Source organism: Canis lupus, chromosome 33 (assembly GCF_003254725.2).
Source record: "Canis lupus dingo isolate Sandy chromosome 33, ASM325472v2, whole genome shotgun sequence".
In the NCBI taxonomy this organism is placed as follows: Eukaryota; Metazoa; Chordata; class Mammalia; order Carnivora; family Canidae; genus Canis; species Canis lupus.
This window is the reverse complement of record NC_064275.1, coordinates 28,136,418-28,161,628: the sequence shown is the minus strand read 5'-3', so window position 1 is coordinate 28,161,628 and position 25,211 is coordinate 28,136,418. Positions and strand designations below refer to the sequence as shown.

The window sequence follows — 25,211 nt, the reverse complement described above, 5'->3', positions numbered from 1 at the left end:
GCTCATCACTATGAACTCAGAGCCTGGGATAGAGCCTGGCACTTACAGATACTCTAAAGTATTTGGTGGATGAAGGAAATAATCTAAACTCAACACTGGCTGGTGGAATCCAAGTCTATTACCTCCCTGCATACATTATTTTGCAGTTTATTCCCAGTAAAAATAGAGTATTGCTGGAAATTTCCTTTGTTATAATGACTACCTAATATTTTTCTCAACAACTCACCAAATTTGTTTTGACCAAGCTCAGCTTTTGGATGTTTATATAGTTTTACATTTTTTCTTTCTTTCTCTTAAATTTTTTAAAAAAGGATTTTATTTATTTATTCCTGAGAGACAGAGACCTAGGCAGAGGGAAGAGAAACAGGCTCCATGCAGGAGCCCGATGGGGGAGCCGGATGTGGGACTCGATCCTGGAACTCCGGGATCACATCCTGAGCCAAAGGCAGATGCTCAACCACTGAGCCACTCAGGTGTCCCTCTTTTTTTTTTTTTTTTTAAGATTTTATTTATTTGAGAGAGAGAGAAAGAAAGAGAGCATAAGCTGGGGGTGAGGTAGAGGGAGAAGCAGACTCCCTGCTGAGCAAGGAGCCTGATGCGGGGCTGGATCCCAGAACCCCGGGATCATGACCTGAGCCACAGGCAGATGCTTAACCTACTGAGCCACTCAGGCATCCCGTTTTACATTTTTTTCTTTGAAAAATAATAGTGATACATCCTTGTACAAATGTCTTAGAGCTCATGTCTAGCTATTCCCTTAGAACAAATTCTTAGAATGGAATTGCTGGTCAAGCGATATGTCCATTTTCTCTTTTTTTTATTGAAGTATAATTAACATTTGGCATTATATTAATTTCAGGTGTATAGATTCAACAATTCTATGCAGCACCCAGTGCTCATCAAGATTAAGTGTACTCTTTAATCCCCATAACTTCTTTCACCCATTCCCCCACCCTCCTCTCACCTGGTAACCACAAGTTTGTTTGCTGTAGTTAAGAGTTTGTTTCCTGGGGCACCTGGGTGGCTCAGTCAGTTGGATGATGCCTTCGGCTCAAATCATGATTCTGGGGTCCTGGGGTCTGGCCCTGAGTCAGGCTCCCTGCTTAGCAGGAAGTCTGCCCCTCCTCCAATCCTGGCCTCTCTCTCTCTCAAATAAATAAAAAAAAATTTTTTTTTTAAAGTATGCTTCTTGGTTGGTCTCTTTTGTTTCTTTCTTTTTCTTTTTTTTTTAAAGATTTTATTTACTTATTCATGAGAGATGCAGAGAGAGGGAGAAGCAGAGACACAGGCAGAGGGAGAAGCAGGCCCCACCCAGGGAGCCGGATCCGGATTCCATCCCAGGACTCCAGGATCACGACCCCCCCCACAAAGGCAGGTGCCAAACCGCTGAGCCACCCAGGGATCCCCCTTTGTTTTGTTTCTTAAATTCCACATATGAGTGAAATCGTACAGTATTTGTCTATGACTTACTTATTTTACTCAGCACAATATCCTCTAGATCCAACCATGTTGTTACAAATGGCAAGATCTCATCCTTTTTTATGGCTGAATAATATTCCATCACATATATCTAGCTATATAGGTAGCTATAGCCATAGATACGGAGAAAACGTACACCTGTGTCTGTCTATACCCAGATCTGCATCCATCTACGGACAGTTGGGCTGCTCCACTGCTCGCCTATTGCCAATAGGGCTACAATGAACAGAGGGGAGCCTGTGTCTTTTCAAATCGGTGTTTGCATTTTCTTTAGGTAAAAGCCCAGTAGTGGAATTCCCGAATCTTACGGTAATTCTGATTTTAATGGTTTATTTCCTCGTTGATGTCTTTGCTGGCCGGTTCATCGGTTCATCAGCCTGTCGTGCACCCTCCCCCTGTCTGTGGTGTCCCGTTACTCCGGGGCTTGCTCTCTAGCTCCACACCCCCGCGGTCGGGAGGCGCAGGGTACGTCTCAGTCCTTTTCTAACTCATGGAGATTTGTTTCGTAGCCGACGGGGAGCCGGGCCGCTGGGACCGCAGGGACCCCCGCGTGGGGCGCTCTCGGCTCCCGGGGGCGGGGCGGACGGGGCTGCACTGCCTGAGCTCGGGGGTGGGGGTGGGGTCGGTGGGGTGGGAGCTGGGCGGTGCAGGTCGGACCGGGCGGCCCTGCCTGAGCTGGGGGTGGGGGTGGGGATGGTGGGGATGCGGGAGGGGGTGGGGGTGCGTGGGGTAGGGGTAGCAGTGGGGATGGGGGTGGGAGCTGGGCGGTGCAGGTCGGACGGGGCGGCCCTGCCTGAGCTGGGGGTGGGGGTGGGGATGGTGGGGATGCGGGAGGGGGTGGGGGTGCGTGGGGTAGGGGTAGCAGTGGGGATGGGGGTGGGAGCTGGGCGGTGCAGGTCGGACGGGGCGGCCCTGCCTGAGCTGGGGGTGGGGGTGGGGATGGTGGGGATGCGGGAGGGGGTGGGGGTGCGTGGGGTAGGGGTAGCAGTGGGGATGGGGGTGGGAGCTGGGCGGTGCAGGTCGGACGGGGCGGCTGTGCCCGAGCCCGGGGTGGGGGTGCAGGTGGGGGTCGGGGTGGGCGCAGTGGGACGGGCACGGGGCGGTGCAGGTCGGGCGGGGCGGCCCTGCCCGAGCCCCAGGAGTGGGGTGGGGGTGGGGATGGTGGGGATGGGGGTGGGGATGCGGGTGGGGATGGGGGTGAGGATGGGAGTGGGGGTGGGCGCCGGGAGGTGGGAGCTGGGCGGTACAGGTCGGACGGGGCGGCCCTGCCTGAGCTGGGGATGGGGGTGGGGATCGTGCGGATGGGGGTGGGGGTGGGAGTGGGTGGGGATGGGGGTGGCAGTGGGGATGGGGGTGGGAGCTGGGCGGTGCAGGTCGGACGGGGCGGCTGTGCCCGAGCCGGGGGTGGGGGTGCAGGTGGGGGTGGGGGTGGGCGCAGTGGGACGGGCGCGGGGCGGTGCAGGTCGGGCGGGGCGGCCCTGTCCGAACCCCAGGGGTGGGGTGCAGGTGGGGGTGGGGGTGGGGATGCGGGTGGGGGTGGGGGTGAGAATGGGAGTGGGGGTGGGCGCCGGGCGGGGGGAGCCGGGCGGTGCAGGTTGGACGGGGCGGCCCTGCCCGAGCCCCGGGGGTAGGGATGGGAGTGGGCGCAGGGGGTGGGGTGGGAGCTGGGCGGTGCAGGTGGGGGTGGGGGTGGGGGTGGGGCTGTGCCCGGGGCCGGGGGTGGGGGCGGGCGCGGTCCCGGGCTTCGGCCCGCGCGGAGCACGGCGGCGGGAGGGGCGGGTGCGGACGGCGCCCGGCGCGGGGCAGGTCCCGGTGGGTGCGGGCGGGCCGCGCTGCTGGGTGTCCGCCCCGGGACGCTCCCCACCGGCCTGCTCGCCGCTGCTGACCCCGCGCTGGGCCCGGGGACGTTCCAAGTGCCCAGACTTAGCAAACTTGCCAGGTAAGCGGCGCTGGCCTTGCAGCCGAGCGTGCTGGGAGCCCGTCTCCCAGGTGGGGCCCCCCGGGCCGGGGTGGCGTCGGGTCCGCGGGCTGCGGCCTGGAGCTTGAGCCCGTGGCATCCCTCCCGCGGGGGGTCCTGCTGCGGGCTTGCCCCCCCACCTGTCTCTGCCCCTCCTCCGCTCCTGGACGGGCCTCTCCCTACAGGTGACCCTGGCGGGCTGCTTTCAGGGTGAGCGGCACTCACCTGGCTGTTTCTCAGCGTGTCTGTGCAGCAGGATGGGCTCAGGAGCGTCCTACTCCGCTATCTTTCCAGAAAGTGGGGTATATCCGTTATTTTTAAGGATTCATGAGAGATCCAGAGAGAGAGAGAGAGGCAGAGACACAGGCAGCGGGAGAAGCAGGCTCCATGCAGGCAGCCCGACTTGGGACTCGATCCTGGGACCCAGGGGTCATGCCCTGGGCAGCAAGCAGATGCTCAACCACTGAGCCATCCAGGTGTCCCCTCCTTTTTTTTTTTTTTTTTTAAGAGATTTTATTTATTTAATTCATAAGAGACACACAGAGAGAGGCAGAGACACAGGCAGGGGGAGAAGCAGGCTCCATGCAGGGAGCTGGAGGCAGGACTCGATCCCAGGACCCAGAGGTCAGGACCTGAGCCCAAGGCAGACGCTCAGCCGCTGAGCCACCCAGGCGCCCCTGGGGATGTGTCCATTTTTTAAAGGTCTGTCATCCATATTCCCAGCTCCCCCTTCCCCTAAAGACTGTGGATAATAAGGTCTGTGTGTCACACTCCGTCGCCAACAGTAATTTCTATCATCCTTTAAATCTTTGCCGGTGACATGGGCCCATTGTCATAGCATCTAACTGGCTCCCAGGGCTGGGCAGCCTCTCAGGGAATTGCTCGTGAATACGTGCAGAGGTTTTATTTCAGATTTGTCATAAAGAAGATCATTCCTGAGAAAGTCAGATCAAAAATTCCTTCTTAGAAGAGACATTTCAGGGGACACCTGGGTGGCTCAGTCTGTTGAGCATCTGCCTTCGAATCAGGTCATGGTCTCAGTCCTGGGATCGAGCCCCTCATCGGGCTTCCTGCTCAGGGGGGAGTCTGCTTCTCCCTCTCCTCTGCCCTTGTGCGCTCTCTCTCTGTGTCAAATAAATAAATAAAATCTTTTTTTTATAGATATTTTTTTAAATTTTAATTTATTTATGATAGTCACAGAGAGAGAGAGAGAGAGAGAGAGGCAGAGACACAGGAAGAGGGAGAAGCAGGCTCCATGCACCGGGAGCCCGACGTGGGATTCGATCCTGGGTCTCCAGGATCGTGCCCTGGGCCAAAGGCAGGCGCTAAACCGCTGCGCCACCCAGGGATCCCTAAAATCTTTTTTTTTTTTTTTTTAAAGAAGAGACATTTCATAGATAACTTGACCAGTAATCAAAAAGGATGTCTGTCAGTATGAGGATAGCTGCCCGTTGAGCTTAAGCCCTGAATGTCAAGCTAAACGTCATTGCCCAGCCCCGTGCTGGGAGGGGGATATAGGAGCCAAATTTCCAACAACAGGCACTTCTCTGATTAACTTTCATTAGAAAACAGCACAGTTCAGCTCCAACTGCGGCTTGGTGTAGTTTTTCTCTTTTCCTGGTGTAATGTGACGTTTTTCATGGTGCTGATATTTTGTATTTCTGTTTTAGTTAACTTACTTAGTTACTTCCTCACCCACATAAGTCTGAAGGGCCTTTCTCCAACTCACCCAAGAACGTGTTCTAGCATGATGTCTTCTGAATGTCAGACAATTTACTACCATCCTCAGGATTCTTTTTTTTTTTTTTTTAAGATTTTAATTATTCATGAGAGACACAGAGAGAGAGAGGCACAGACATGAGCAGAGGGAGAAGCAGGCTCCCTGCAGGTGGGACTGGATTCTAGGTCTCCAGGATCAGACCCTGGGATGAAGGTGGCACTAAACCGAGCTACTGGGGCTGTCCGCCCCCCGCTTTTAAAGATTTTTGTTTATTAGACAGAGCTCTAGCACATGCCCTTGTGCATGAGTGGGAGGAGGAGCAGAGGGAGGATGGGCGGGGGGGGGGGGGGGGGCGGGTGGTCTGGACAGACCTCCCCACTGAGCAGGGAGCCTGATGTGGAGCTCGATCCCAGGACCCTGAGATTACGACCTGAGCCCGAGGCAGACACTCAACCAACTGAGCCCCGCAGGTGCCCCTGAATTTACTTTTAATTTAAACTTTACATCATCACCTTCCTTTATCACAAATATTAAGTCACCATAAAATAAATACAATAAAAATAAAGTGTTAGTGGGTCCTAGGTGGGTATCTCTGTCAAAGGCTCTGTGCCTGGGGCTGCTCTGTCTTCCTTGTAAAAGAAAATATCCAAGCACCAGCGCAGTCACAGACACGGGCAGTAAATGTGATTTTCTCCTGGTGTAATCAGAGTGACTGAAACACATTTGAAAAGGCAATTACTTTCCCCCTCCAAGTGAATCAGTATTTTCCAATGGTGACCACAGACCACTTAAAATCATCTTGTGTGCCACAGGCATCCTGGCTGTCACACCTGAGCACACATCAGAGTTAACCTAGAGTCTTGTTAAAACGGTTGGGGAGACGGCTGAGGCAGTAAGTCCGGTGCTGGGGCTGAAAATATGCATTTCTAAAAAGCTCCCAAGTCATGGGGCTGCTGCTGATCTGGGGAACACTTCGAGGGCGACTGCTGTCATTGCATCATCTCTCATTTTAGGAATAACTAGACTGGGGAAGCTGACAGGTGCAAAGTAGACACCACTGCGACCCCCAAACAGGTGCTAACATACTCCCTTCTGTTGATGGCAGTTTTTCTCTCGAGGAGCAGCAAACCCGAGCCCAGTACTGGCACCCCTAAGAGCTGTGTTAATAATCCCCAGCACCACCCAGTCCTCCATGAGGAAGCCTGAACTACAGTTTGTTTGCACACCTACTGGCACCTCCGTGTAGCACCTTTCAATGAGCCCAGGAGGTGAGAAGTCAGGCTACTTCCTGGGGAAAGCCCCTTCGTATAACTTCTCCCAGAGCTTAGTTCCAGAAGATGGATAATGGAATGGTGACGTCGTCGGAGAGGCCGACAGGGGCCTGATCCCACAGGGAGTGTGCATTTTATTTCAAGTGCAGCAACAGGAAGTCATGGGAGCATTTCAACAGCACAGGCCCCGCGGTTCATTTCCTCCGTGACCTTCCTCACAATGTGAGCTTACCTGGTCTTTGTTGGGTTGGTTGTTGCCCACCCTCCATGAGGGCTTCCCTGCTTTGTTCACTCCTCTGTCCCCAGCAGACACGTAGCAGGGGCTCAGTTAACACTTATGGAATAAAGGAAAGAACAGGCAAATGCCAATGAGTTTGCCTGAGGGGCAGGGGGCAGGGAGGGATGCAAAGTAAACGATGGAGTCCTGCGTCTTCAGATTCACAGTATGTTGGGGGAACCGATTTTTCAAAATAAGTTGTTGGTTGACATAATCAAATTATTCGTAAAAGAAAATTCATAAAGCAATGTGGGGAAAATACTCTCCCCTCATTTTAAAGACACGCTGCTAGCCAGACAAACTGAAACAACATTTTACATCTTTAAACACGCTTGCATGGCTAATACCCAACTCCGGTGAGGGTGCAGATGATTTCATAAGCTTTACAAAGGCTATATTCCCTTCAAAAGGAAATTCAACAACAGATATTAAGAGCCATAAAAAAAATGTTTGTTTTTTTGTTTTAACTGAGAAATAACATTTAAAAATGACCCTCTGCCTGAGAAATTAATTTCTGGGACTTTATCCCGAGGAAATACTTTCAAATGAGTGGAAAATTGTGTGTGCAAACTATTTTTTTTGTGCAAACTATTAATATACAGAACAGCACAGATGAATCTCAACATAGTTATGCTGAGTGAAAGAAGCCAGACCAAAAAATAAAAATTCCAAAACCCTAGTACATCTGTATGATTCCATTTATATAAAATTCTAGAAAATGCAAACTAATCTATAGTGACAGAAAGCCAATGCGTGGTTATCTCGGCCTGGGGTTGTGGGGAAGGATGGGCACAAGACTTTTGGGGATTGTGATAATATTTGCTATCTTGATTATGACCATCATTTCATGGGTGTACGCCCATATAGCGACTTTAAATATGTGCAGCTTCCTTTACATTCTTTATGCCTCAGTTAAGTTGGAAAATAAAGGAGAAGGAAAGGACTGGATATCCACAGTAATATGGATGAATTTTGAAATTGTTGTGTGAAGGAGGAGATCCAGACCTAGAATAGTACATACTGTATGACTTCATTTATATACAGTTCTAGAAAAAGCAAACTAGTCTCTAGTGACACAAAGGAGGTCAGTGGTTGCCTAGGTTGGGGATGGAGGGAGGACTGGACTGCAAAGGGGCAAGAGGAAACTTTTGGGTGCGATAGAAACGTTCTGTATCGTGATTTTATTTATTTATTTATTTATTTATTTATTTATTTGTTTGTTTGTTTGTTTGTTTATTTTGTATCGTGATTTTAATGGTAGTTTCACCACCATCTCTACGTAGGTGGATATACATCTATTAAAACTCATTGAGTTTGACACTTTAGATGGATCCGTCTATTGACACAAATAAACAAAAAATTGATGTAACTCGACAAAGCAAATTTAAAAAGAAAAAAGAAAAGACGGAAAAGAGCCTTCGATTTAACTTTTGGTGCCAGGAATCCTTCAGGCTGAGAATTACAGCACGGGGGTGCTGTTTATTTGTTTGGAAAAAATATTTCAGTGGGCCTCTTGTCTCGATAAGAGCAAACCTGAAATCCTATTCCCTAAATGGAGACTTTTGAGACAACAAGGAAGGAACTTTCTGTGGGATAACATAAAAAAAGTTTTGCCTTCACTAAGGTCCAAGGTAAAACTCGGACTAATCTTCCCAAGGGGTGGCTGGACTCACCCCCCTGATGGGGCTACACCCCGGGGAGCTGGGCTTCGGAGGGGAGGGGAGGGGAGGGGAGGGAGGCCTGGGTTAGGAAGCTCCTGGCCTGAGGGGCGGGCTGGTTCCTGAAATGGGAGAAGTCAGGGGTTCCCGGGCCAGAGGGAAGTCGAGAAGCCCGGGGAGTGAGGACAGGAGTCACCTGTGTCAGGTTTTTCCTTTTGCTTCGCTTCCTGAGCTGTCGCCCACCCGCCTTGGTGGAGTTAGGCCTAAGGCTACCGTGTTTGAGGGCACTAATGGGGCCGTCCAGGTAGAGTGCGGCCGTGGCCAGCCACGGGAGCCTGGAGACGGGGTTACAGAGTTGCTCGGAGTGCCCACCCGGGAGGCCACCCCAAAACTGAACACCCCCCAGTGTGGGGAGAACATGAACCAGCTCCCCGGGGTTGGCGAGCTCCAGCGGGAGGGACCGTGCGTCTCCCTGCTCCCGGGGCAGGGCGTGGAGCTCGGGGCTGTTCCCAGGAGTCACCCGCTCCTAAAGGGACATTTGGGACGTGAGGGGGTTCGCTACTCCCCCTCCCCCACCCCATAGACCTCGCAGGGATGGGTAGGCTGTTTTCAGCTATTTGGACTGTGATAAATTGGATAGAATATTTTGAACAGAAAAATACTCTCTAAGGCCAGGCCCACTTCTTTTATCTCAAAAGCTCAGAGGAGGAGACCTACCCGACGGGGGGCCAAACCCCAACAAGTAATTGCCTCTGGCTGGTTGACGTCAGTTAACGACTGGACTTTGTACCCAGAAGAGAGTTAAAGCTAAGGACGGTTGGAGATAAAGTCATTTCCTCCTTGGGTTGCCCAGCAAGGACGTCGAAAATGAAAGGCCTTATCCTCCTCGCTCTTCTCCTTTCCATAAGCTCAGGTAAGAAACATTTTATAACTTTTCCTTCCTTTAATCACCCTCGCTGTCTTGGAGGTAGACCCAGCAAGCTTCAGGCACCGGTTCCGAGGCCCAGAACGCTGATTATTTTATGGCTGGAATTCCTCTCCGGTTCTGCTCATGGTGAAGAGAGACCGAGCAGGAGGACGGGCCTCGGGACTGGCGTGTGGGGTTCAGCGCAGCAGAGATTGGTCTTCCAGAGCTCCTCAGCCCAGAACAATTCAGTAGGGGTCTGGTGCCTGGTAGCCTTTGCTTGGGCCCCCACAAGTCACTTGGACCCTAAGGCGGTGCAGGGACCAGGTTTCATCCCTGGTTCTGGCATCAAGAGTCTTTTGCCCCCTTCCACAAGGGAATCAACGTTTACCTCTGGAAAAATCCCTACACCCCTCTGGGTATTGGTTGGCTCTTCTATCAAACGTGGATGATCGTATCCGTTGCACAGTTACCATCTGGCACAGGGAAAGCCCTTGTTTGATGAAAAGAGTAGCAGAGGGATCCCTGGGTGGCGCAGCGGTTTGGCGCCTGCCTTTGGCCCAGGGCGCGATCCTGGAGACCCGGGATCGAATCCCACGTCGGCTCCCGGTGCATGGAGCCTGCTTCTCCCTCTGCCTGTGTCTCTGCTTCTCTCTCTCTCTCTGTGACTATCATAAATAAATTAAAAAAAAAAATTAAAAAAAGAAAAGAGTAGCAGAAATAGGTCAAGTTGACCAGCTGGTGAAGTGTTTTCTTCCTCCTGGAAGAGCAATTGTTTATCTCTTCAACCTTTTTTTTTTTTTTTTCCTCTTCAACCTTTAATGACTATTTGAGCCAGGCCCTGTTGAAGTGAAGAGCCATTCTGCCAACGGGGACTCACAGACCCAGGGGCCATTGGCAGGGTTTTTTTGTTTTTTGATTGTTTTATCTGAGGGTGTAGGAATTGCTTCCTCACTAAAACTTATTTTTTTTAAGGTTTTATTTATTTATTTGACAGAGAGAAAGCACAAGTAAGGACAGAGGGAGAGGGAGAAAGAGGCTCCCCACTGAGCAGAGAGCCCGAGGTTGGGATCCATCCCAGCACCCTGGGATCATGACCTGAGCTGAGGCGTCCCTCTCACCAAAACTTTAAAAAAATATTTTTTTTAACCAGTTGTCAATGTCCGAGTTCTTTGAGACAATGAAGTGTTCTAGGGGACTAATCACCGGACTGCTAAGAGTTTATTACTCCATATGTCCAGGTTTTCCTAAGAGTTGGAAAAAAGCTAACTCTGATGATCACCCTTAGGGCAAAGATGATCTCTATTCATCTTACTTTTTAAAAAATTAATGTGTCTAAAATTATTTAATGGGTAAGCATCACTAGAATAAAATTTTGGAGGAAGTTTAATACACACTTAAATGAAGTATTTTTATTTCATCATTCTTTAAACACACCCCCTTTCCAACTCTTCCTAAATTGCCATATAAATGGGAAATGAGGACGATTGCCTTAAACTGTAAAGATAAAAGGTGGCCACTTTCAGGTCATAAGAGTGCCCCCTGCTGTCATTTCCCATCGTCCTCACAGAGGACAGGCACGCAGAAACCATGCTACTTCTCAGTACTGATCTTCCTACATATTAACTTTTTGCAATAGATTTCAGTAACATTTTTTTTCGGTTTTGTCTGTTGAACTTCTCATTTTATTTATTGTGGGATTTTGTGTGCGTGTTGGAAGTGGTCATGTATTTTCGTTTTTAATGTAGTCGCCTCTGCTTTTCAGGAAAGAGTGATTGGATACAAATTAGTATTAAATAGTAGCAACTGCCATTATATATTGAATGTTCTGTCTTCTGAAACTTGGTGTCTCTCTTCCTCCAGCCATCCAGTCAGTCACTCCAAACTCAACTGCCGCCACATCAACTCCTACCACAACTCCTACCACCACACCAACTCCTACCACCACACCAACTCCTACCACCACATCAACTCCTACCACCAAACCAACTCCTACCACCACACCAACTCCTACCATCACATCAACTCCTACCACCAAACCAACTCCTACCACCACACCAACTCCTACCATCACATCAACTCCTACCACCAAACCAACTCCTACCACCACACCAACTCCTACCATCACATCAACTCCTACCACCAAACCAACTCCTACCACCACACCAACTCCTACCATCACATCAACTCCTACCACCAAACCAACTCCTACCACCACACCAACTCCTACCATCACATCAACTCCTACCACCAAACCAACTCCTACCACCACATTAACTCCGACCACCACATCAACTCCTACCACCAAACCAACTTCACCTATTTCTACCTCATTGGTAAGTATGACTTCTGTATCAAGTACAGTTTCAACCACCACTGTCACCACCATCTCAGCTGGAAGTGGCAACTCAGACACAGCTACTACTTCAACAATATCAGTGACCAATAACGGATCATCCGTCAACACAACCACACAGAATAATTCTTCAGCAGCTACTAGCAGTGTCATTTCGTCCAAGACCAGCACCCCAACCATTCCTTCCCCCCCAGGTAAGAGCCATTCCTTGCCTCAAAGACTGCTTGCTTGCAGACTCAGGGCATTGTGGAGGAGGGTAGGTAAGTGTGTTCTGTTGGTGGAGGGAAGTGGGTATAAAGACACCCAAGGTTTCCTTGCATATAAACCCCTGAAATTAAAAACTCAGAGTCACAAAGGCTAGTAGTGATGGCAGAGAGCCTAAACGATAACCCGCAGGCTTATTCTGTACCTTCCCACCTATGTCACTTCAAGCTAGGTGTGGAATGTTTTTATGAACTTGGACATCACAAATGCTCCTTCTCCCCAGGAGATTTTTACAAATAGCTTCAGCATCCCTGAGAAGGCCAGATCCAAATAAATGCTGTCTCTCCAGCCCCACTGGTCTACTTGCCTAATCTACCCAAGGAAGGAGTCAGTTCGACCCTGGCTCCTTAACAGAGGTTAGTGAAAAAAGTTACAATGGTGGCTGATCACAGTTTGAATTCATAGAATTTGAGCCTGAGGGATAGAGAGCCAAACAACAGCAATGCTCAAACAGTCCTAGACATGGTTGGGGCCATTGTCCAAAGGACCAATGTTTTGGGAGTACTAAGAGATGGCAATTGACCTCAAGCCAAAATTATTGAAACCACTGCCTCATTTCTGGAAGTTTCGTCTAGAACAGGAGCAAACCTCATCAGTAAAGGCAAACTAGTAAAAATGTTAGGTTTTGAGGGCCACAATGGGGTTTCTTTCTGTTGCAACTACTCCACTCTGCCATTTTAACATGAAAGCCATCAAGGTCAATATACAAATGAATGAGCCTGGCTGTATACCGATAAAACTTTATTCACAAAAACTGAAGACCAGTCAGATTTGGCTCATAAGTCATTGTCTGCCAACCCCTGGTCTATAATAATCCTCAGATCTAGGCTGGAAGGGTCTCAATAGATCCTGTCATTCTCTGGGAAACTTGAGGCCCAGGAAGGGCAGCAATTTGCCCAAGGTCAAAGAGCAAGCTGATGTCTCCCCACACTGACTTCTTTTGGCTTCCCCCGTGTTCTTTGACAGATCTACGAAATGGATGATTAAGCAAGTAAAGCCAGGGCCTATATGTAAGACCTGGTTCCTAGTCTGCTTTCACGAGCGAAGGGCCCGCCCTGAAGGCTAGGCCCCCTGGGCCACAGCTGCACAACCAGCTCTAGTGGAGTCTAGTGGAGTCTGGGAGTCTAGTGGAGTCTAGTGGAGTCTTTCTAAGCCATTTCTGCTTCTCCAGATGTTCTCTCAGAGGAAGGCAGCCGCCTTATGTTCTTGGCCTGACCACTAGCTCACTGTGGGGATAGGGGCAGATCACTTCTCTCTTGCCTTCAACTTCCCCAGCGTCATAAGGTGTGAGTGAACTAAATGGCCACCAAAATCCCTTCCAGCTGTAACATCCTGTGACCTTATTCCTGGCACACAGAACCAGCTGACAGGTCTGTCCTTTATTGCCAGAGAGAAAGCTTACCAGGAGTTCTTTGTCTGGTGTATCCTGAGTGGAGTTGACTCAGTTTCTTCCCTAGCATTTTCCAAATCACCCTGGCAATGCAACTGAGGCTTTTTAAAAACCCCTTTTATTTTACTTAGGATATTAACTCGTGCCTTATTAGAGGGGTGACCCTACTGTTGTTTATGAGATACTGCGCAATGCTCGCTTTCATCCCAGGAAGGCTTCCTTTTTTTTTTTTTTTTCTTTTAACTCTCGAAAAAAAATTTTTAATACACCTTATTTTTTAGAGCAGCTCTTTGTTTTAAAGATTTTATTTATTCATGAGAGACACAGAGAGAGAGAGAGGCAGAGACGGAGAAGCAGGCTCCAAAATGAGGAGCCTGATGTGGGACTCGATCCCGGAATCCTGGGATCACAACCTGAGCCAAAGGCAGACGTTCACCTGAGCCACCCAGGTGCCCCTCTATGTAGGTTTTTGAGTGGACATGTTTTCAGCTCCTTTGGGTAAATACCAAGGAGTGTGCTTGCTGGATCATATGGTAAGAGTATGTTTAATTTTGTAAGAAACTGCCAAACTGTCTTCCCAAGTGGCTGCACCACTTTGTATTTCTCTCCAGTATGAGAGCTCCTATTACTCCATATCCTCATCAGCACTCTTTTATTTTTTATTTATTTTATTTATTTGAGAGAGAGCATGAGAGGAGAGGAAGGGCAGGGGGAGAGAGAAAAGCAGGCTCCTTGATGAGCAGGGAGCCCAAGATGGGACTCGATCCTGGGACCCTGGGATCATGACCTGAGCCAAAGACAGATGCTTAACCAGTGGAGCCACTGAGGCACCCCCTATTTATTTAATTAATTAAAAAATATTTTATTTATTTGAGAGGGAGCGAGAGAGCGCACAAGCCAGGGGAGGGAGAGTGGGAGAGGAAGAGGGAGAAGCAGGCTCCTGGTTGAGCAGGGAGCCCAATGCCATGTGGGACTCAATCTCAGGACTCCAGGATCATGACCTGAGCTGAAGGCAGATGCTTAACAGATGGAGCCACCCAGATGCCCCCTATTTTTTATTTTTTAATAAAAGTAAATTAGGCCCACAGTTATGAAAGAAAAAAAGCTTAAACAGGACAAAAGTATATGCAGTAAGAACTAAATATCCCTCCTATCCTAAACCCTGAGGACCCAGACCTCTGTTTTCTTCTCCAGAGGCAATTTCTATGGCCAATTTCTCATATATCTTTCTCCAGAGGAATTTGTGCAAATACAAACATACATTTTCGTCTGTTTGGGCGTACTCTGTCCTTTTTATCACAAAAGAGAAGATGCTCTACACATTGTACCTTGTATGTAGCTTTTTAAAAAATCAGCAACTTCTACCTATAGTTCCTTTTTTTTTTTTTTTCTAAGATTTTATCCATTTATTCATGAGACACACAGAGAGACAGAGACACAGGCAGAGGGAGAAGCAGGCTCCATGCAGGGAGCCCGACATGGGACTCGATCCCGGGGCTCCAGGATCACGCCCTGGGCTGAAGGCAGCACTAAACCCCTGGGCCACCTGGGCTGCCCATACCTATAGTTTCCTGAGAATATTAACACCTCTGGATCAGTCATTCAAATCTTTTCTGAAATCAGAGCTCAGAATCATTTCATTTGACAGAGATGGAGAAAAGGGCCAGCCAAAACAACCATTTCATTTCCCTCTGACCCAACTCCACTCCCCATTCCTACCACCTCTCTAGAGAGAGGAAAGGTGCTCCTGCACCTGCACCCTCCCTGGTCTGAGGGCACCAGCCAGTGGCGTAGAAACCATTGCAGTATAACTGTCACATCCATTGAGGTCGTCCTCTCAGAAAGCCGGGGGTGCAGTGTGCCCTCATCACTTCCTCTGAGGATCTTCACTGAGCTCATCTGCAGGGTCCCCGTACCATGACCTTCCTGTCTTCACACGTCTGTATGCCTTGTACGCTAACCCAAACAGAATACCTGGTTTCTTTGGCGGGGGCGGGGGAGGGACTTCGTGCCTGTCCCTCCCCATAAGACAGCTCTTCATGCTTCTCTAGAAAATAGGATGCTCTCTTTCGAATGGTCCTGGGAAACCCTACCTAGTGGTAGAGGCCCAGACATCAAGGTTCTGGGGGATCCTTGAGATCCAGAGATGCTAAAGATGAAACTAGGTGATTGCCGTCTCTGAGCAGACTCTTGCCCGCCAACCTCTGCCTTTACTGTCGACAAGCACTGGGCCCCAGAATTTCAGCACAGCCCATAAGCTTATGCCTCTTCCAAGGGTGGGCCATGGAGTAGCACAACCAAGGAAGAGAAAGTGCCCAGGAGGAAGGCAGGAAGTTGTTAAGGTATGTTTCTGGGTGTCATCTGTTGTCATGCTGTGCATTTTTAATCCCATTTTCCTCTCCCTCAGGCCCCAGCAGTCCTTGCCAAGGAGCTCCCTGTAAAGGTGATTCTTCCTGTGTTAGCCTGAACAGTACCTACTTTTGCCTGTGCTTCTTTGGATATTACTATAACTCCTCCACATGCAAAAAAGGTGAGTTATGAGGGATGAACCCCGAGGAGCTGCATTTCAGACCTAAAGTGGAATAGAAAATGAGAACAGTGTCAAAAGTAGCCTCCAGAATAGTAGATACAGGTAGAGGATAAGTTATAGGCAACAAAGATCAGCTAAGCAGAGAAAAATCTCCTGCTTTTATCTCAGTGGCAACTAGAAGAATCACAGGGATTAGAGATATTCCAGAAGCCAAACCAGATGTTCCTATCTCAGCACTCATAATCTCATTTCTGGGGATACACTCTAGGTAAAGGACCCCAAATATAGAAAGTTTTGTGCATAAAGATGTTTGCTGCAAACCTTTCTTTCCTTGTAAGTAATCAATAGCACGAAAGCCAAAAAATGACTATCAATGAAGATAACATATATTTCATAGGGTCTTATGCAGCCTTTAAAAATAGTAGTTATGAAAAAAATAATAATAATGGGGAGGGTGCCTGGCTGGCTCAATCACTAGAGCATGTGACTCTTGATCTCAGGGTCTTGAGTTCAAGCCCCACATTGGGCGTGGAGCCTACTTTAAAAAACAAACAAATTAATAGTTATGAAGACTAGGTAATTATTTAAAAAAATGCTTATCACATAACAATACTTAAAGAAGACTCATAGAATCATAACGATATAAACTATCCGTGGAAAAAAAGAGCTAAGAGAAATACACCAAAACAAAAATGATTGTGTTGGGTTGGGTGAGATTTGGGGGTCACATTTTTTTTTGTCTTTCCAGACTTCCTGAAATATCCTTGTATATAGAATTTAAGAATAGTCTGTCTTTTAAACAAAATGGAAACTAACCCTCTTTACATTAAATATTATAAAAAGATTCTGTTTGCATTTCAGGAAAGGTATTCCCTGGGACAATTAAAGTAGAAGTATCAGAAGTATCTGGTTTGGGAGATGAAAATTCTCTGGCCTATCAACAACTCCATAATAAAGTTATTGAATTTGTAAGTATTTTCCAATCATTCTTCCTATACGAGGATTCTTCATTCTAACACTTTCTTGCAGCATGTAGGACTGGTATTCAGGTGGCACATGCAGGTACAGCTATCCCAGTCACTGAAACAGTGAAAGGCACCCTTACTGGTTGGTAAATTGGTGTCCGGTCACCCAGGCCCCTCCTCTGGGACCCCTGGGCCTCCCCATGGTCCTGTACCTAAATGGGTAATACCCAGCATGGCGGGGGGCCTTCAGAAGCTTGCTCCAAGATGCCTGGGTGGCTCAGTGGTTGAGCACCTGCCTTCAGCCCAGGGCGTGATCCTGGGGTCCCGGGATCGAGTCCCACATGGGCTCCCTGCATGGAGCCTGCTTCTCCCTCTGCCTGTGTCTCTCTGTGTGTATGTGTAGGTCTCATGAATAAATAAATAAATAAAATCTTTTAAAAAAAGAAGAAGAAGAAGAAGCTTGCTCCAACCATGCCATACCCATTGATACAAAAGCTACTAGATTTTTTTTTTTTTAAGTAGCCTTGCCCAGCATGGAGCCCAACATAGGTCTCGAACTCATGACCCTGAGATGAAGACCTGAGCTGAGATCAAGAATCGGACACTTAATCAACTGAACACCCAGGCACCCCTACAGTATTTTCAAATGGACTTGGAAATATGATGTTTTAAGACAAAATGATATTCATAGAATGGAAGAGAAAAAAAAAAACTGTTTTCCTCTCTACGATCAAACTTGTATACATTTCTATAGTAGCCTGGCTTCTTTTTTTGATGTTTGGTAAAGGAACTCCATTTGAATTAATGACTGTTACTTTTCTCCCCGCCCCCCCCCCACTGTTAAAAATGTCAAAACGAACAATAGCTTTGCGTCATTTTGTTTTTTTAAAAATTTATGTATTCATGAGAGACACAGGGAGAGAGAGGGACAGAGACAACAGGCCGAGGGAGAGGTAGGCTCCATGCAGGGAGCCCGACGTGGGACTCGATCCCGGGACCCAGGGTCACACCCTGGGCCGGAGGCAGATGCTCAAGCCCTGAGCCCCCCAGGCGCCCCAGTTTCACTTCGTTTTGATTATTGCAAGTGAATGTGTCAACATGAAAAGGGACGGAAATCTGCATTCTGGAACCACAGATATTAGGTCTGAAAGTACTTAGAGAGGACATCCAGCCAATGTTTCTGAAAGTTTAGTTTTAAGGAGAAAAAAAAAACGTAATAAGTCTCACTCACCTCATTTTTATTTTATTTTTATTTTATTTTATTTTATTATTTTTTTTTTTCACCTCATTTTTAAAAGGCCGACTGTTGATTTGGCTGGGTGCCTTCGGAGTCTGTCTTTCTTCTAGATAGCTCGGACATGTCAATCTTATTATTTTATTTTATTTTTATGTTTTTAAAAGATTTTATTTATTTATTCATGAGAGACACAGAGAGGCAGAGACACAGGCAGAGGGAGAAGCAAGCTCCATGCAGGGAGCCCCACGTGGGACTTGATCCCAGGACCCCGGGGTCACGACCTGGGCCGAAGGCAGGCGCTAAACCGCTGCGCCACCGGGGCTGCCCAATCTTATTATTTTAGAACAAAAATTATCAGAAGGTGTTTGAGCACATGTAAGGGGCAAATTGCTGCAATGAACCACATGATATTTATACAGATGAGGTTAGAAATGTGTTGGCGTGAAAGCTTCTAGTATCACGTTTCTCCCCTCTTTGTGTTTGTTATTAAATCTGGTTTCCTCCTCCACAGTTTGGGGGCGCATTTCGCAATCCTGATTATGGACAGACCGTAATTGATGGAGTAAGGTAAGTTTGCGGGGACCCATGGGATACTTTGGAGGCAGGTGTGGGTTCCCTCACCTCCGTGTCCTCTTGAGTTCTCTGCGCGGCACTAATGCCCTCCAGTGGCAGGTCCCAAGAAGAGGCGGTCAGTCTGAGCACGCACAGGGCTCTGCTCCCCGGGCACTCGGACCCGGCTGCATGGGCCGGCTGTAGCTTGGGGTGGCAAGATGCTGTCTGTGATTGGCTCCTCGGCAACCCGTACCTCTGGCCCAGGGTATCTATCACCTGGGACCTGTTTGCTTGGTTTCGTTCCTTGGCTACAAACCGCGGCTGGTCAACCTCTAGAATGTGCATTCCAGGGGCCAGGAAGAGGATTGAACGGCTCACGGTCAGCTCTTCTCATGGGGGTGGGGAAGTGAGGGAGAGAAGAATATCCCAATCATACACCCGGCCACCGGCCACCGAAAGGCCAGGAGTGAGCTCTTGTTGCTGGAAGAACGAGCAATGAATGAGCATATCAACGCAGTGGCCAGCGTCGGATGCCACGGGGGGAGCCAAAGAGGCAGAGGATTCTCAAGAAGTTAGTGATTCGGGCTTGGCCTCCTCTGAAGCCTGTGAATACACTTGCGCTTGCAGGCCAGGGAAAGAATGTTCTAAGATGAGTGGAGTTGTACAGAAAAAGCAGCCCTAATGTAGCTCTATTTTATGGTTTTACTTTGCCTCTGTCTTGATGAGCTTTGTCAAGCCCTTTGTGGAATAAGCTACGGTACACATACTTCATACCTGTGAATTCAGAGGAGATCTCCTAAAGGTGGTGAGCTTTGAGCTTGGGCAGGTGTTTTAAGGTCCCTAAAGTTTTGTTAAATCATCTGCATAACTGGGATAATCTGATTGACTTTCCTGGAACCTCAGGAGGAGTAAGTGGGGTATCATTTGAAAAACAGCCTGTACAGAGTGATTGGCACATACTTGGTTTCAACACGCGGCAGTGCCTGGCTATTCCCCTTCCCGAACAGGGACCCCTGCAAGTGTGATGGAGAGTTGGTCCCATGGGACCATTTGGTGGGGAGGGTTCCTGGACACTGTGGTGTAGGTTTCCTTTTTAAGGACGTACTGAAAGGGAGCCAGGAGCATTGAGAGGCAACCTTCTTTTTTTTTTTTTTTTTTTTTAACTTTTATTTATTTATGATAGTCACAGAGAAAGAGAGAGAGAGAGGCAGAGACATAGGCAGAGGGAGAAGCAGGCTCCATGCACCGGGAGCCCGATGTGGGATTCGATCCTGGGTCTCCAGGATCGCACCCTGGGCCAAAGGCAGGCGCTAAACCGCTGCGCCACCCAGGGATCCCGAGAGGCAACCTTCTACTTGTGAGCTCAGTGTTCTGGAGACGAACCAGCTTATGCACCTGGAACCAGCTTACCAGGGCCCTGTGTCATCTAGAAAGGCATGGCTTAAGCTCTGGCCCAATGCTCTCTGCTCTGCCCCCTGAGCTCCTTCTCTACTGTACCGATGTTGGAATTGGAAGGATCCTCAGAATTTCTCAAATCTCTCTTTGGACAGAGGAGGAGGCTCAGGCTCAGGGAGGCTGTGACTAGCCCTGGGCCAGGAAAGATGGTGACAATCTTGGGTCTAGATTTCAGGCCTCTTAGCGCCAAGCCTACTGCTCTGATCATTTATGCTAAGCCGTTTTGTCATTAGATATACGGTGGTTCCATTGTTTCCCTCTTTTTTTTTTTAATTTTTTTTTTAATTTTTTTTATTTATGATAGTTACAGAGAGAGAGAGAGGCAGAGACACAGGCAGAGGGAGAAGCAGGCTCCATGCACCGGGAGCCCAATGTGGGATTCGATCCTGGGTCTCCAGGATCGCGCCCTGGGCCAAAGGCAGGCGCCAAACCGCTGCGCCACCCAGGGATCCCCATTGTTTCCCTTTTTTAAAAAAATATTTTTATTATTCATTCGAGATACAGAGAGGGAGAGAGAGAGACAGAGACACAGACGGAGGGAGAAACAGGCTCCATGCAGGGAGCCTGATGTGGGACTCGATCCCGGGTCTCCAGGATCAGGCCCTGGGCCGAAGGCGGTGCTAAACTGCTGAGCCACCCGGGCTGCCCTCATCGTTTCCCTTTATTATAATATCTTGCCCCCTAAATCGGAGCGTACACCTGTAGGTTCTTTGAATGAATGAACAGTGGATGGCATTTCTTTCCTAGCCTCACTGCAAAATGGTGCCACAGATTTCTGGTCATTTTTCCACCGATAAAGAATGACTTGTATCAAACACTCCTTTCTCACTGCCGTGTACTTTCCACGGCCACCTCTAAATCCTATGGTCAATGAATCATTGGAGTAAGTTTTAAATTAGAATCTGAAGCCTATTTTTTTTTGGTGGGGGGGCGGATCCCTTGTGCGGTGACTGGTCCTAAAAACAGAATTTGGTTCCAATCTTGGATTTTTTTCCTCAATTGTTCTGAAGAACTAACCTGGCTGTAAACATCTAAGTAGGTTGGCTGTTTTCAAGTTTCTGATATTTATTCCAAAGTCAAAATGGAATCTAGGAAAAAAAAAAAAAAAAAAACGGGAAAAATAGATCATGAGTCCTAAAAAACATACAGTCATCGGTTGTTGAAGAGAGGAGTTTTTGAAAGTCCTTCCTCTCACCTCCACCCTCAACCCTGTCTCTTTTAGGGGTCATATCACCCGATTCCTCTGGGACAGTTCTAATCCTCTTGGATTAGAACTTGGCACAGTGATTCTTGGGGCTTCAAAGTGCAGTGCCCAGTAGAGAGGGAGACTCCTACAATGTCTTGCCCATCGCAGGCGCTCGGTGTCTGGGGATGTGACGGGGTGCTCAGCTCAGGCTCCTGCAGCCCCGCCCCCCCATTACAGTGTCCCACGTGGCCACCTGCTGACCCCCCGGCCCTCTCGGGAAATGACCCAGACTCCGTGGGGTGGATGACTGCTCTCCCTGCAAGGGAAGAATGTATACCCCCCAGTCCCTCGAAGTACAAGTGAAGTTTCCCAGCTCAGCAAGAGGCCTCCTCCTGATTTTCTACAGAGTGTGACACGTTACTGTTCCAGACATTACCTGTTCTACTTCTGGTTAGCCTCAGGCTTCTAGCTCCTACAAAGGATTGTCCACAATTTTTCCCAATAGCTAGGGATTTCCTCTGAGCACACATCGAAGAGAGAGAGATCTCTGGGCATATCAATTTGCCCTCTGACTGCAAGCCCAGGCCCCCGTACTTGGGCCCCAGTTGTGGATATAGGACAGTGGGTCAGGACTGGAGCTGGGAGACTGGGGGGTCTGGGAGGTCTGTGGATCCTTCGGTTCAGTTCATCAAGTGACGGGTTCATTTCATTTCCAGCATCCGTCCTTCAGCGAGACTAGAGATGCGTGCTGGCGGTACTGGTGTTGAGGTAACGGTCCTAAACATCTTCGCAGAAACGACAAAAGAAAATGAGGGGACCGTGCTTAAATTAGTTACAAAAGCGATTGAAAACAACACAAACAACATTCTAGGATATTCTAGTAAGCATTCAATATTTTCATTCAAAGTTTGCTTGCGGGCTGACCTTTCTGTAAACATTTCCATTCCCTGGGAGAAGGAGGCAGGAAAAGCAGGACAATTGAATCCATAGGATGAGCCCAGTTCCTGATAACCACTCTTTCTTCCTCCCTCTTCTCCCTTGCTTGCTTCTGCTCCTTTCCAACCAGCCCCCCATGTCATCCACTGACCACTTTGCTTCTCTCTTTGGACAGTAGTCATGGGCCAGTGGTCTCTGGACAGGAAAAGCTGAAAAAGGGAGAGACAAGGAGGCCTCATACCAAACTGTAGCTTCCAAATGATCACAGAAAGCCTTACTGACCCTGATTCCCCATTAGGCTGACCTCCAAGCTCCCAGCACGACTGAAACAATTCCCTTTTGCTGTGTTTCAAACCACCCCCAAGCTTAGCGGCCTGGAACAACAACCATTTATTCATCACAGTGCCACAATGTCCCTCCCTGCCTCTCTTGCCCTTCTCTTTGGTCATGCTGAGCCTCCTCCTTGAATGTAGATGCTCTGGGATAAAACACTTGACATTCTCTCGGAAAAGATGGCAGCTCCTCTGCCCTGTACCCTCTCCTTGGGCTGCCGCCCTCTTAGCAATGTCCATTCAACTCTTCTCCATCTGAATAGCATCTCCCAGCTGTAGAGACTGGAGAAAACTAGTTGTGTTTCTCTCGTGCCACCTATTTACGTGATGGCAGCCAGGTCTGGCATTTCTGTGGGCCTCGAGCGCAAAACACACACACACACACACACACACACACAGAGCCCTCCGTTCGTTTGCCCATCTTTCCATTTTACCTGTTTGCTCTTTGTTGTTGGTTTTTCGTTTGTTTGTTATTTGGGGTTTGGTTTGTGGCAAGCCTGAGCTCATTTGGGGCTCAAGACTTTCTCTGTCACATTTTTAATTTTCTGTCTTTGGTTATGGGACCTTCTTTCCATGTTTTATTTATAAATCTCATCTGGGAATTTCCTGTGCAAACCATGCCAGTTTCTTAAGTTACCTGACCCTTTAAAGATTTTATTTATTTATTCATGAGACAGAGAGAGGCAGAGACACAGGCAGAGGGAGAAGCAGGCTCCATGCAGGGAGCCCGACGTGGGACTCGATTCCGGGTCTCCAGGATCATGCCCGGGCCAAAGGCAGGCGCTAAACTGCTGAGCCACTCAGGGATCCCCTCTCCCATTTTTTAAATTTTTTATTTATTTATTTATTTATTTATTTATTTATTTATTCATTCATTCATTCATTCATTCATTTATTTATTTATTTATTATTTATTTATTTATTTATTTTCCCTTTTAAAAAAAAAACAGTTCATTGGATCATTAGCAGTTGCACTGTTAGAATTATGTTTCTAGAGATTATGTTCTTGAACTATTTTCATCTGCCAGAGTCTCATGCCACCAAATGACACCTTTCCCTTTCTGAACATTTCAGCTTACTCTCTCAAAGTCCTACTCTTGTCTCGCCTGTCACTTGGTGGTTGTCTTCCAAGGGACCCGTCACTTCTGTCTGCCTGTCAGGTTCTCCGTGGGATCAGGATTTGGTCCAGAATAGCAGTTCATGTAGTCAGAACCTCTACCTTAAGGCAACACATGACCTTGTCTTGTCTTTTGGCTCGATGAGACTTCTAGCAAGTGTGAAGAAGCTGAGGGTCTCTGTCAACACGGAGACTGACCACTCAGGTGGTCGCTAGTTGAAAATAACCAGTGCGTTCTTCAAGATAAAACTGGGGTCTCAAAAAAAAAAAAAAAAAAACTGGGGTCTCCTGTACAGTTCTCTCACTTCGGCTCTCCTTCATAATGCCCTTGGCCCTGAGCTCTGGCCTAAGTGAAACCATTTGGCCTCAACCCAGAGAATTGCTCTTTTTTGACAAGTTCTCCTGCCATCGCTCCACGCTGAGATCAGGCGTGTGGTCTTAGATACATTAACAAATGACCAAATGATGCCAGCTAGAGATGGCCACAGAGCATGAAACACCCAGCAAATGGAAGCGAGAGGAAAACACCTTTTCTTGCTCTCCAGCTTCTGCAAAGACAGATTCCCTCTTCTGTGTTAAAAGTTGTCGAATTGCTTTCCTGGACTTTTAGTTGGAGGCATTTTCAAATGGCAGATGATGAAGGAAGGTTGGTTACAGGTGTGGGTTGTTTAGAAGAGAGTAACCGCCTATCTGTTTCACTTGCTCCTACTCTTGCCCCCTAATCTATTTCCAGATTCATCTTTTTATTCCTTATGCCTTGCAGCCTGTCTCCAGACTAATACTCTTAAAAGGCTGCTTTCTCTGTTTTCATGCTTCTGCTCAAAATCTACTAGTGGATCCTCAGGCTTGAAGGATGAAAGTCAACATTCTTAGCCTGGTATTCAAACTCTGCTGTACCTGTGAATGAACAAAAGCACGATTATTGGTTGAGGTTCCTGTAGTTGGCACTTGCATTGACATTAACGTATTCAATTCTCACAACAATTGTGTGAAACAAGAATTATTAGCCCCATTTTATAGACAAAGGAAACTTGGATCCACCAAAAATCAAATGATTGAACCGACAGCTCATAGCCAATAAATGGCAGGGCCAAGATTTCTCAAACCTCTCCCGCCTCACCACACCACCTCTCCCCTGCCCAAGGACAATTTCACTACTCACTGACAAGAGTCCTTTGCTTCTTTTCATGCCTGGTTTACACCACTTGACAGACTTCACCTCTCCTTTGACTGTTCAAAACTTACCTAATCCTTCAAGTCCTAGCCTACCTCCTGTCTCCTCCATGGTGTTATCTTTAGCTAGTGGAGCCCCTGAATTCCCATTGTACTTAAAGTCTGGACTGTGAGTTGATCAGTGTGACTCTCTGTGGGCTCAGACATGTAACCCTACAAAGATGGGGCCCGCAAGTTATATAGCTACTGTGTCCCTTATAGAACCCAGCATAGAACTAAGTGAAAAAGAAATCTTGCCCTTAAACATAATTGCACTACATTGGACTGAATTAATCTGAATCGAATTAATATAAGGAAATGGTCATGGAAGGGAAAATTAGGGAGTTGGATTTCATTATTCCAGATTTTCCTCTGTTAATTCCCTAAACAGGGACACCTGGGTGGCTCAGCAG

General features: G+C 48.0%; 1 protein-coding gene across 2 annotated transcripts in view; it reads left to right on the top strand.

Moving 5' to 3' along the window:
• The first annotated feature begins 3,277 nt into the window (after positions 1 to 3,277).
• Positions 3,278 to 25,211, top strand: part of MUC13 (mucin 13, cell surface associated) — a 34,156-nt gene continuing 12,222 nt past the window's right edge. For both annotated transcript variants that reach the window (XM_049105404.1, XM_025474738.3), the window contains exons 1-7: positions 3,278 to 3,418; positions 9,061 to 9,275; positions 11,130 to 11,816; positions 15,684 to 15,806; positions 16,668 to 16,774; positions 18,520 to 18,575; positions 21,918 to 22,081. In XM_049105404.1, coding sequence (XP_048961361.1) covers positions 9,230 to 9,275; positions 11,130 to 11,816; positions 15,684 to 15,806; positions 16,668 to 16,774; positions 18,520 to 18,575; positions 21,918 to 22,081 — 1,183 coding nt within the window. In that variant the 5' untranslated portion in view covers positions 3,278 to 3,418; positions 9,061 to 9,229. The remainder of the gene's footprint in view (positions 3,419 to 9,060; positions 9,276 to 11,129; positions 11,817 to 15,683; positions 15,807 to 16,667; positions 16,775 to 18,519; positions 18,576 to 21,917; positions 22,082 to 25,211) is intronic.